The sequence below is a fragment of the Scardinius erythrophthalmus genome (genome assembly GCF_964197995.2).
Source record: "Scardinius erythrophthalmus genome assembly, chromosome: 12".
Taxonomy (NCBI): domain Eukaryota; kingdom Metazoa; phylum Chordata; class Actinopteri; order Cypriniformes; family Leuciscidae; genus Scardinius; species Scardinius erythrophthalmus.
Window position 1 is genome coordinate 6,226,368 of NC_138232.1, and position 12,724 is coordinate 6,239,091.

Below are 12,724 nucleotides of genomic sequence, written 5' to 3' on the forward strand. Positions count from 1 at the left end.
TTCCCACATTTCTAAGAATTTTTTTTTTTACTGAAAATTTTGAAAATTAGGCCCTACGTTCCCACAACCATATGTTCCCACAGCCCTGTGTTCCCACAGTCCTATGTTCTCTCATTTAACCCCCCCGTCCCCGAACTTAGTTAAGCAGGAAGCGCCAAGTCATCAGAAGGTTAGGGTTAGTGTAAGTGACTACCAAATTGGGAGAAATGGGGATAAAATCTGATGCAAATTGATGATAAAGGAAATGTGGGAACACAGGGCCTAATTTTGGAAAGAAAAGAAAAACCCTTGGAAATGATGGAACATAGGGCTGTGGGAACATAGGCACGCTCCCCTTCACCAAATATTGTGGGGACAAGTTACACTATAAAGTGCTTCCAAGAGATACAAGATGGGTTTGTCACATACAAGATGAGCACAATGTGCTATCCACAGTGAAATGCAAGTCTGTACAACTCCCCAACTGCGCCACAGTTAGAAACGAAAGGAGAAAATAATAATAATAATAATACATTTTATTTGTTACATGGCGCCTTTCATGGCACCCAAGGTTACCTTACAAAATAAATAAATAAATAAACTAAAATATAAATAAATAAATAAGACTACCTGTAGTAGTGTAGACTAGCTGCTGAAATTATAGGGAAATGTATGAACACTCAATTTTGAAAATGTCCTAGAAATGTGGGATCATAGAGTTCCTGACAGATTTCTCCCGACCTTTTGGTGACTTGGCGCTTCCTGCTTAACCAAGTTCGGGGGACGGGGAGGTTAAATGCGGTATAAAAATGACTTGACTTAGAGTTTCATTTTGAGAAAAATCTTTGAAATTAGAAAAATCTTGAGAGAACATAGGGCTGTGGGAACATAGGGATGACCCCAGTTGGGGGCAGTATCTCATGGTGTACAAATATGTTAATCATTCAGTTCAATACCTGTATCAAAGAACCATGTCATGTTTTATCATTTGGTAACACTACAATAACCCTTGTTAACATTATTAAAGTATTGGCTAAAATGAACTTACAGTGTGCAATGTAACGTTAGGCTTATTCCTTACAACATTCATTAATCTTTGTTAGAGTTAGTTAATAAAAACAGTTGTTATTCACAATGCATTAATGCCTAATGGTAACATACAACTTCTGATTTAAAAAATGTATTAATAAATGTTGAAATTATCAAATAAGATTAGTAAATGCAAGTAGGCCTACAGTTCATTGTTAGTTCATGTTAACTAATGTAGTTAGGCTAACTATAACTAATGTGCAACAATGAAACCTTATTTTAAAGTGTTACTTATAATTTAAAGACAAAGCAAGAGGCTTAAACATTTTAAACTACGACCAACTAAAGCAAAAAATATATATTTATAACAGAACAGCAACTTCTTACAGAAACTGCATATAAACAGATAAAGATATCAGTTGTCACTCTACATCTCCCAATAAGCCATTACATTACAATACATGTCTTTGTGAGGTGATAAAGTAAAAAAAAAAAAAAAGCTTATGTATTAAGTGCATTTATAAAATAACAGACAACATTTGTCTTTTTATATATATTTGTTTTAATTTCATTGAAAACATGTTTACATAAGGTTCAAATAGCATACAGTAGTACCGTAATGGCAGAAAAATATTATAATATTCACACTGGATTTCACACCAAAACCATGGAGAAAACCACATGAAATGGATTTAAGCCTTGAATGTGCAGTTATACTGTCTCTTTACCTTCTAAAATAACATAAGAATAACCTGTCTCTGGATCTTGGTCAACGTAATCATCTCACCCCATCATACAGTAGTGGTGCAACTACCCTTTACAAAAGCCAACAAGAACTGATTTTTGAAAGGACAGAAAAAAGTAAATCATCATTACAATATAACAAAAACAGCCCAGGGTTCCAGACATTGCTACCAACAGACAACAATAGAACTCCATAAACTCTGTACACGTATTTGCATCTAAAATAAATAATTTCATCTTGTACAGGGGACAGTAGTTGTAGTCAGTCAGCAGACCTGACCGAGCTTCAGTCTGGGACTGAAGGTCAAAGTTCAGTTTAAGATCACAGGTCAGACTGAAAGATACGGTTGTGACAACATCAATGAAACGTGGACAAGCAAAGCTTTTAAAAAACATCCAAGTGTAGCGCGCGCACACACACACACACACAGATGTCCACACTTTAAGGCAAGGAACAGAGAGTGAAGCAAAAATCTTGATGAATCACTCCCGCTTTCACTGAATAAATCACTGAAATGATACTGATATCATGACAACAACACTGCCATTAAAACAGACAAACACATGATGGTACATTATACACCTCCGCCGACATTAGCAGAGAAAATAATGCTTTGTTATAAAGCTCACAAAGGACAATGTAACATTCAGTTCATTCATTACCGGTCATAATCCCAATGCATTTTACCAAATAGAAATAAAAAAAAACATAATTAAAAGTTTTGTAGAAAGAACATGCTTCGACTATGTGTTTCTTCAACTTCCTCCATGGCTGATTGAGTGTCAGTGCATCTCCTCTCGCACACGCACAAACATACACAAAAGTAGACATTCCAAAAGATTGAGTTACGGAAAAACACAGACTTCGTGGCGTCACATTAAACACACACATCCTAATCTACAAGCAAGATCTGATTCAAAGGCAGCTTTCACTGTAAGATGGTGGTTTCACTGTAGATGCTCACTACCGAAACCAAGAAAGTGTCACTCGGGTGAAATTTAACCCCCTAAAAAATATACATTACGAGTTTGCATTGAGAATTTATTTTGATGTCCATTAAGCCCATTCCGGCTTATTCCACTTTCCTTTACATTTTTGTTAATGGCGATTCAGATTAGATTTTTATAATTGTTATACAGTAAAAATACTGTAATACTGCAACTTTACTTTTTAATTTTTGCTTTAAAATTAAATTATGCATTACAGTAATGATAACTGAGAGGGGAAATGTGATTCACAATGCAAAAAAATAAATAAAATAAAAATGGGAAAATATGAAGAATAAACAAATTTTAGGAAATGTTGTATATGATTTCATATTTCTTTTTAGTGTGGTGAAATATGACCTGGACATTCTTTTGAAGAGATTCACCCAAGCACATACGATCATGTTCAAGGAGAGCTCTGAGGATACCTTATCTTTTCCCATCGTCTTCCTGTTTACTCTTCAAATTAGATGACAAGGGTGGTTGAGACAAACATGCTGCCATCTTGCATCCATGCTCATAAGTGCTGTGCTTGTGCGAGACAAATGAAGAAAACCGGCCCTCTGATGGTTCCAATGGAAAGGAGCCTGGGTACTAACACTGCCTCTTCACTGGAGAATTAAACCCATGAACTGTCTCCAGACACTGCACTCGGTGGCCAGCAGTGGGCGTCCTTATCTGCTTCATTTTGTTGTGTAGTACTTTAAAACTTAAGCTTCACCCGTTCAACAATTAATCCACCCTCAAACAACGGTCTTGAAAGTCAGCATGCATACCTTCTCACTCACACTCACACATACACACTCACAGAAATATGTTTTTTCTCATACATTCAGGTAGATCCCTCCTAGAGGCCATGGAATGATTCAACTAAACTTTGTCCCGAACAGAACAAGTATTAGAATAACAATTATGACAAAGAGAATTAAAATGACCAACATCTTGCGGTTTTTCTTCTGGTACTGTTCAGCCTAACAAAGAAAAGAGAAACATTTAGTGTGCCTTTTTATCTCTACTATGCGATATTACTTGTGTGGATATTGCAAAGTCCATTAATATTACTCAACAAGTCACTGAAAAAGTAAATGTAAGCAATTAACCCATGACATGTTGCTTAACACATCATCAAGCTTGATAAGGGCCTCACCTTTTGCAATTGCTGCAACCCCTCGTCTGTTTTGACACAAGCTTGCTCGACATTGAAGTCGATTCTGTCGAGGACTGTGCCCTGAATTGAATACATACATTGACATTAATGCAGAGGTCTTCAACCCTGCTCCTGGGGACCCAGGGTGTGTCTCAATCAGCTCCCTATATATACATACATATATATATATATAAAGAATCTAAAATTGCACAAGTTAAGGATGGAACCTGCTCTATTTAATATTTTATTTCATCAAGAAGAGCACTGACCTGTTCAACAACCATTCCAGCAAGATCTCTAAATATCTCATTAAGGTCAGAGATGGACTGAACGATCTGTCGAATTTCTCTCTCCCGCTCTTCTACTATCACTGTGTTCTGCTGAACCAGAACTAGCTGGTCATCTGTAAATCCCTAAGAGTGAGAAAGACACTTAGTCACACACAGACAAATGTCAACAGTGTACTGACAATAATGATATATATATATTTACTTTTCTTTTTTTTATATATTATGGACAATATCAAATATAAATCTATACAGCATTTACTCAAATAGTCTGGAATTTAGAATTTACAAGCTAAGGACATTAGGCATCAAAACTTTATAAGTGTTTAATAGTTTTGGCATAAAGTATGATGTTTAAAATGGATATTATCTGCTTCCAACAATAGTGCAAAAAAATAAAAATAAAAACACTGATTGGCTTATTATCAATATGGTCCCCAATATGTAAACATGCATGTAGTATAAATACTTCAACATTTGGAATTAGAGATGAAAGAATTAATATGTAGAGTATTAGTACAACATTCTCACTCTGTCATATAACGCAATATCTTCATCTTCATCCACAAGAGGACCAGAGTCAAAAAAGTGCTTGGATCTTTCTTCACGGTTTTTCATGCCTGGAAATAAAAGCAAATCAAAGAACTGAGCATACAGTAAAAAATGACAGCATTTTGTATTTCAAAGAGCCTCAATTGAAAGGATGAATGGAAGCTAAGGAACACAAGGGTGAGGGTACTAGGGGTGGAACGGTACGCATAAGTCACGGTTCGGTTCGTACCTCGGTTCAGAGGTCACGGTTCGGTACGATTTCGGTACAATGGAGGGAAAAGCAAAACAAATATGCAGAAGGCAACTTTTTTTTATTGTAGGCTACATGTCTCAGCTGTACCACCTAGTGTTCATACAGTCTTTCCCCCGAGCTATAGATGCAACAGCCTAAAGTGTGTAAGGTGGCCGAGAGCTACTTATGTAATACAATACTTAAATCTCTTAAATAATGCCTCATAACTCTCATTACTATCAAAACTGTTTTAGACCTAAAAGAGTTTTTAGGCCTAAATATGTTACCCTTAAATGTACAGAATCAGAGATTATTTTTTAGTTGATCATAACTAGAGATGAAATGGCATGAACATTACATTTCATGGTTGTAGTGACACCAATGATCACTGTTATCACAGAATCCTGTTCAAAGAGTATAAATATACACAATGAAATCAATTCACCAAGTTTTATGTCGAAAACCAGCAAACAACAAATAAAATTAGCATCAATATGCACTTTTTGCTTACATAAACATTAAAATAATAACATTAAAAATGATAGCCAGGTTTTAAAAGAGTGTCTTGCAACGTTATCTACTATAACATGCATCAAGTTCAAATCAATTTGTGACAAATAAGGTTTTATAAAGATAAACCTCACATATTTCAGCCTTTAAATCATTTTTTTAAAGAATGAGTCAAAGATAAATTACTGACATTTACAATGCACATGATTAGCTTATCTTTTATCATTAATAGTAAGATTCGGTCCGATTTGCCTGTGGCGTCTGTCATTATGCAATCATGCACTGCACTCTCAACAACGACAAAGATTTCCACCACCGAAAAATGCTTGCTGTTTGCTACAAGATTTATTAACAGATAAGAGAAAAACAACTGTAATAATTGGTTGGTTCTTGTCATATGGTTTGTGGCATTCTGAAAAGTTGCGCTTGGAAAAAATGAGCGCGCTTGACGCGCGCCTACATTTGAATGAACTTGAGCGCGCAAAAGACGCGATATGTGAACGGCTCCTTGGCGAGCAACCTCAGATCAGGCCACGAGCTACTGGTAGCTCGCGACCCCCTCTTGTGGAACACCGCCACTTGCCATACTCGCTGTCGCTGCTATCTCTGACTCACTCACTCACTGGACCGTCGATCTAACAAAAACGGCAGAGTGCCAGAGAATGTAGATGGGCTATTTATTTTGCACGCACGTTTTCGTTTTTTTTTTCGTACCGTGTATTCTCCGTTTAAATGCATGGACCGAACCGTGACCCCCGTACCGATTCGGTTCGGTACGAGTACATGTACCGTTCCACCCCTAGGGTACACAACAAAGATTATCCTTTGCTTTTTTTTCGCCTACAGATGACAATCCCCGTTCACACGGATCCATGAAAATGACTAAGAACATTGTATTATGCAGCCAGGCCAGTAGTTGGCAATGTCAATTTGTAAAGAAACACTACGCGCCTATAGACTGAACACGTAATATGCATGCATATGATGTCACCAATTTCACAAATTCGCATTTTGTAGTTTACTTGGGAGACGATAACAATATCGCTTTCAAAAACGTGCAATTTTAATCCCGTTTTCAAATGTTTGCCTTTTCAGGCTCCCAAAACGGCGTTGTCGGGTAAATGACCGGCCAAAACGCATAAAAGGTGTTCCATTTTTAGGTGAAAATGATGTAATGTAAACGGCCCTTTATTTAATTAAAACTTTGCAATTTCATAAATCGCACTAAGCCAAATCGCAATATTGGTTTCATTTCAGTTAATTGTGCAGCCCAGATCAACCTCACACACAAACAAGCACACAACAAACTCTCAGTTCACACAAAAAAGCTGCTCCGTCTCGCACACATGCAAAACTGCATCGCATGTGTGCTTCTGAGGTACATTTTTTCAGTCGCACTGACTGATTTTTTTGTCGCACTGAACAGCCCTGTCAACATATATTTCGTGTTTCTGTGTGCATACACCTACGTTTTAGGTAGCTTGACTGAGTGTGTCTGAAGTTGATTGACAGTTCTTGAAGGCTCTGGGCCAATGAAGACACCACATTGGTCAACAGCCTGTTTTCTTGCTCTGTACAGTGATGACTCTGAGTCTGCAGCCCCGTCACGGCCCGCTGGCACCTGTGAAACATCTACACACACATATGCAGATGCTGAAAATTGTTTCGTTTTATGACGTGTGCAGTGATCAATTGCTGTAGTTTTCCTGTGTCTACTTGAACCTCTTTAGTTATTAACAGATGTCACAGTAATAATAAAACATGATTTGTGTGTGTGTGTGTTATTATACCTGTGTAACTTCCTGTGTAGTGATCTCGATGGCATGCTCCTCCTCACTGCTGTCATCCAGCGTGGGACGGTTCATGTGTTTGTCGTGCAGACTAGCCAGTTCCTTCATCTTCTGACGAATACGTGTGATTTCATACTGAATCTGTGGGAACAAGGAATTCACTGTTCACTGTCTGTCTCTAAACAGAGAGGACATCAACATTCCAGCTGAACTATGACTATGACTATGGATGGAAGACTATGTATGTGAAAGTCAGATATCCATCCTGTAGGTTCAGGATAAATACAGGAATGATTTTAACTGATATCTCCATTTGTAAATACAAGCAAAAACTGTTTACAGTAATATATACAATGCATCATCCACCTAGAACAGTAGACCTACCAGAAAATTAGTTAATTATTTATTCATAAAAAATAAAAGAAAATCCGTTTGGGGGTCGGTGAGATTTTTTTTAAATGTTTTTAAAAGAAATCTCTTATGCTCATCAAGGCTGCATTGACAGGATCAAAAAACAGTAATATTGTGAAATATTATTACAACTTAAAATAACTTCTCTATTTAAATGTATATTTAAAATGTCACGTCACATGATCCTTCAGAAATCATTCTAATATGATGATTTGCTGCTCAAGATGCTTCATATTTTTTAATCTTAAGATATTTTTGATCGTTTGTACAAATTAAGGGATGAGTCTAAATGATTTTTTCTAGTAATGTATAGCATTCCACAGATGCTGTCGGTATAGCTTAACTTGTTTTGAAACTGGGACATTCCTTTAATGTCAATGATCAACAGTGCATTCCATTCTTTCTTTTTAAGAACGCTTAAAACAATCATCTGATTACCTCATCCACTCCCTCCACCCATTTAGGCGGGAGTCTCTTCGTGACACCGATAGCAGCCTCTGGATCCAAACTGATGCCTGACACCAGGGCCATACGATCATCAGCCAACTAACAGACAGAAGGAGATACATGAAAGCAAACATTACATTTCTTTGTTGAGAATACCTGTGCAGTACATTTAAATACGGTAAACCTGTAAAAAGTAGCTGCATTATTTATTACTTAGAGCCGGGGCAAATATTTTGTTCGATTAATAGTTTTTTAAAATGTGGTCGAATAGATGTCAATTCTCAAAAGCCACAAAGCGAACTTTTTTCCGTATTTATTTTTCGCAAAACTTCGAACATAATATCTGATTGATGTTAGTCTTATCACTAGTCTTCTCCGCTAGATTTACCTTGTGTGACAGTGGGGACCCTGTCGTTCATTCAGTGCCTAACATGGCGGATTCATGTCCACCTTCAAGCGTAAGAAGACCCGAAAGAGAACTAAGTTAGCGTTCCCTGTGTGAAGTTTTGTGTTCGCACACACCCGAAGTGCACACAGAAAGCTGCAAATCTCAGACAGTGTGCATGTGCAAACAATAAAATGTATTCTCTTTCACGTCTCCTTGCGCTTGACTGGACAAATTCACTCAGATTTATTTAAAATGCCTGCCTTGGCGAGTATCCTAGTATAGTTATGGCTTAAGTGAACGTAAACAGTAGAGAAAGACAACACGTGCATCATTAGATTGGATCCGTACATTTGTCTTAAAGTGACAGCAGCCTAATAATCCTGCTGCTGTCTGTGTTTTAAATGTTAATCAAACTACAAAAGACAAAGAAATCACACACTGCTCTTCACTGAATAACTTTTTTTGTAAACTTTATTTAATTTGTACAATGATTGCATGCAGTGTTGTTTTACATTTGATTAATTTATTAAATTTATGTACCTGAAAACTAATGTTAGTTCTACCTGAAAAGCACTGCTTATTTCATTCATATCTTTGTTCTTTTGTATTTATTTATTTGTGCTATTGCTTGTTTGATTATTTGTTCTTTTTTTTTTATTAATGACTGTTTACTTGTCTTTAATAATATTTATAAATCAATATTAGATGTTAGATTTGAATTGAGAATCTTGTGGATCAGAATCGAATCGGGACATCGATACCCAGCCCAAGTATTATTAGTGGTAGCTGATCATCAAATTAGGCAAAATATTTAATAAACAAAAAAATGTCAGTTCAATTTCTGCACAAAAACTGACCCTTTACTAAGCCCCGCCTTAAAAATGGAACTGGACAATTCTGCTTTATTCTACTATTGTTCCATTATTATCAGACAAGCTCTTGCTCTTTTGTAATGCAAGTCTATGTAAGTTGTGTGTGTTTGGATAGTTTTGAATGCACTCTCTCATTCCTAAATGAGCATGTAAATCGACATTTTTATCGTGATAAATGAACATTAATTAATTCTTTCCAACAGGAAGTTCTGTAAAGCTAATCTAAACTAGCAACCTTAACCAAGGGGGCGGAGATTAGCAATGGGACGTTGATTCAGATCTACCCATAACCTTAGGTTAAAACATCAAGGTTACCTCATCAAACTCCTAATGTGATTGGAAGAGCCCGGCGAAGTCCCATCCAATAAGAGGAGAGATAGAAGAGAAGGGGAGGGACAAGAGGAGTGAGAGCAGAGGAGCCCAAGACAAAAAGCAGTGATCAGCATAAAAAAGACTGACAGCAGGACTTGGACAGAACTGGACAAATCAAGAACAAAAAAAAAACAGTAAATGCAAATTGTTACTTATATGTTAATGTAGAAGATGAAAATACATATGAAGCCTATGTGCATTATGTATATCAAATGCATAACGTTGCTATAAAGTTCAAGCCAAGGCATGAAAGATTTGTCCATTCCAGCCCAATAACTTCAACATATCAATCCTCAATCCTAAACACACTAGATAAAATGTTAGGTTTGGAGAAGAAAAAAAAAAAAAAAAAAAAAAAAAAAACCAACCCATTTTCTGATGTTACTGAATTAAAATGATTAAGCTGGAAGATAAATCATATTTTTAACCCAAAACAACAAAGTGACACGATTACTGTAGATCTGCACAATGATTTCACGGCAGAAGATTCAGTAAGGATTTTTGCAAGATAGTGCAAGAAGTGCTCAGTTAGATCACAAGAAGTGCAAACAGGGAAAAATCCACATGCAAGCAGATGGTAAGGAATGGAGCCACTACACCAGACAAAACACAAGCAGGCATGCTATATGATTGGAATGACGTCCGTGCTAGTAACTTTATCACTCTTCACAGGTACAAATATCGCACTGACAGATCTGTCTGTCAAGACCCAATCAATACCCTATAACAGGGTTTGTCAAATCCGGTCCTGGAGGGCCACTGCTTAAATCCTGATCAAACTCCCCTACCTGTGCTTTTCTAGTGATCCTGAAGACCTGGATTAGCTTGCTCAGGTGTGTTTGATCAGGGTTTGAGCTAAACTCACTCCAGGGCAAGATTTGAGGAACCCTGCCCTATAAAGATACAGGACTATCTAAAATCATGCTGGATACCAGCCACCCACCAGCATCAAAGAGAAGGAAAAATGCATAGCTAATCTGTAGGAAATATCTATAGAAGATTGGAAGATTGGAAGACAAAACATACTGCCTTCCTCTGTCTGGAGTCTCATTTTTAGAACGGTAAAGACATAACTAGACCAAAGTATATCCTGTAGACTAGAGCATCAAAGTTGTCTGACAAAAACCTTTTACAAGTGTAGCAATAAAGCTCACCATTACAGTTATTAATTATGTATTTAAATGCATAAACAGCAGGTATTATAACAGCCTCGAGTCATTTAAGGGGAGGTGATATAAAGAGGCATAAATAATGATTTTATAAAAAATTTAAAATCTTTTAACTTTGTTTTATATAAACTCCCAGATAACCAGAATTTATATACGTTTAATTAAAATGATGTTACAAATTTCAGGAAAAACTACCATTCAAATGTTTGGAGTCAGTACGACTTTTGTAAAAGAAATGAATACTTTTATTCAGCAAGGATGCATTAAATTGATCAAAAGGAACACATTTAAATATAAAACATTGAGATAGAAAAAGGTTATTTTACAAATAAATGAAGCCTTGGTGAGCAGAAGAGACTTCTTTCAAAAACATGATTTAAAAACTAATCAAACTTTTGAACGGTAGTGTATACTGAATTTGACATTATAATTTCATAATTTCAAGTGACACTTTATCACGCAGCTAATATGTTCATCACTTATTTTTGCTACATTGACAATATAAAAGCCAATGAACTTCTCCTTATAATATAATGCTTAATATTGTTCCATATACAATAAAAATGGGTCGGAAAATATACATCTGCTTTACATTTAAGGGGGTGGTTTAAGTTAACGTTATATATTGTGGGGTCACTGACATCATGATGTTCCTTGCAGATACATTGATGATCTAAACGTCCGCAAACTAGCACGACCATCACCTTTTTAGTTATTTCATTGCCATTCCCGTGTGAGTTAACTGAAAATGCGACTGTATGTAAAGTGTTTCATGATCAGCTAGCTGTTTAGCACAGACCTGCCAGCTCCGCACACAGCAAACAAAACAGTGGAGGTTTGTTGGACAACTCACATCAACAAACATCACTAACGTTAGCTAGGGATGTTGTCTAGCTAGCTGAGAATCCAACACACACACACGCGAAAACATTCAATTCAGACAATGAACGTTAGACTCACCGCAGCATTGCTACGTGTATTCAGAGTACGACGGGGGTCGTATGTACTCACTTGCTCAGCCAAAATCTGCCGGTTTTGGATTGCATTGTTCCGCATTAATAAGAAGGCATCGGTTAGTCGCCGAGTTGCCATGGCTACGCAATACAAGAGGACGGTCAAATGAAATAACTACAGGCTGCCTCGGTGGCTGTCTTGAGATTAGTTACTCAGCTCGTCGTCAAGGCTGCTGGCTACTCAACTAGCGAGCTAGCCTGCAAAACGGCAGGCGGGCTCGCCCAGCAACTCAGCGCCTCCGATTTCGAGAGTTTTCGGCTCTCTTTTAGACCAATGCAGTCCTGAGTCTATATCCTGTGAAGCACTACAACATTACAAGACCGACAACCCAAGTTATCCGCTTGGTTTGGGTTGCAAACGGATCATGTCTGTGACTTCCGTGACGTGGAATACGTACACGTGACATCACAATGAAACTTCCGCTTTGGGCAATGAATATGCAAAAATCAGAAACTCGGTTTTTATTTATTTATAGTTGTAGTTAAATGTGAAGTAAATATCACATTACAAAAGCAATATTGTAATATTTCAGTATTTGTACATCTGATTTTGCTTTGTTTATTGAGTTATATAATTCGATATATTATTCGACGAGTAAGTGATGTCATTTATTTACTTTTTTCTCTTTTATTCCAGTTTATATCTTGAATTATTTTTTTATTTTTTTTAGTATCTAGGCTACTGTTGATGGTTATGGTTTGTATTTTTATTTTATTTTATTTTTTTGTTTGTTAAAAATGGAAAAAGAATATGGTAGTTTTGCAAATATAAAACTTATTAGTTGCAAGCCATAT

At 36.7% G+C, this 12,724-nt stretch overlaps 1 protein-coding gene across 5 annotated transcripts; it reads right to left on the reverse strand.

Moving 5' to 3' along the window:
* Positions 1–1,572: 1,572 nt before the first annotated feature.
* stx16 (syntaxin 16) lies at positions 1,573–12,348 on the reverse strand. Of its 5 annotated transcripts, none has more exons than XM_081381324.1 (8): positions 11,924–12,348; positions 8,107–8,214; positions 7,258–7,398; positions 6,937–7,099; positions 4,705–4,793; positions 4,156–4,299; positions 3,887–3,967; positions 1,573–3,710 (listed from the first exon to the last, which is right to left on the reverse strand). In XM_081381324.1, the coding sequence occupies exons 2-8, from the start codon at positions 8,197–8,199 to the stop codon at positions 3,606–3,608; spliced, it is 816 nt and encodes a 271-aa protein (XP_081237450.1). In that variant the 5' UTR covers positions 8,200–8,214; positions 11,924–12,348; the 3' UTR covers positions 1,573–3,605. The 5 variants fall into 5 exon arrangements, with proteins under 5 accessions (XP_081237450.1, XP_081237448.1, XP_081237449.1 ...); XM_081381322.1 differs by having other exon boundaries at positions 11,928–12,339; XM_081381323.1 differs by having other exon boundaries at positions 11,866–12,339.
* Between the last annotated feature and the right edge of the window lie 376 nt (positions 12,349–12,724).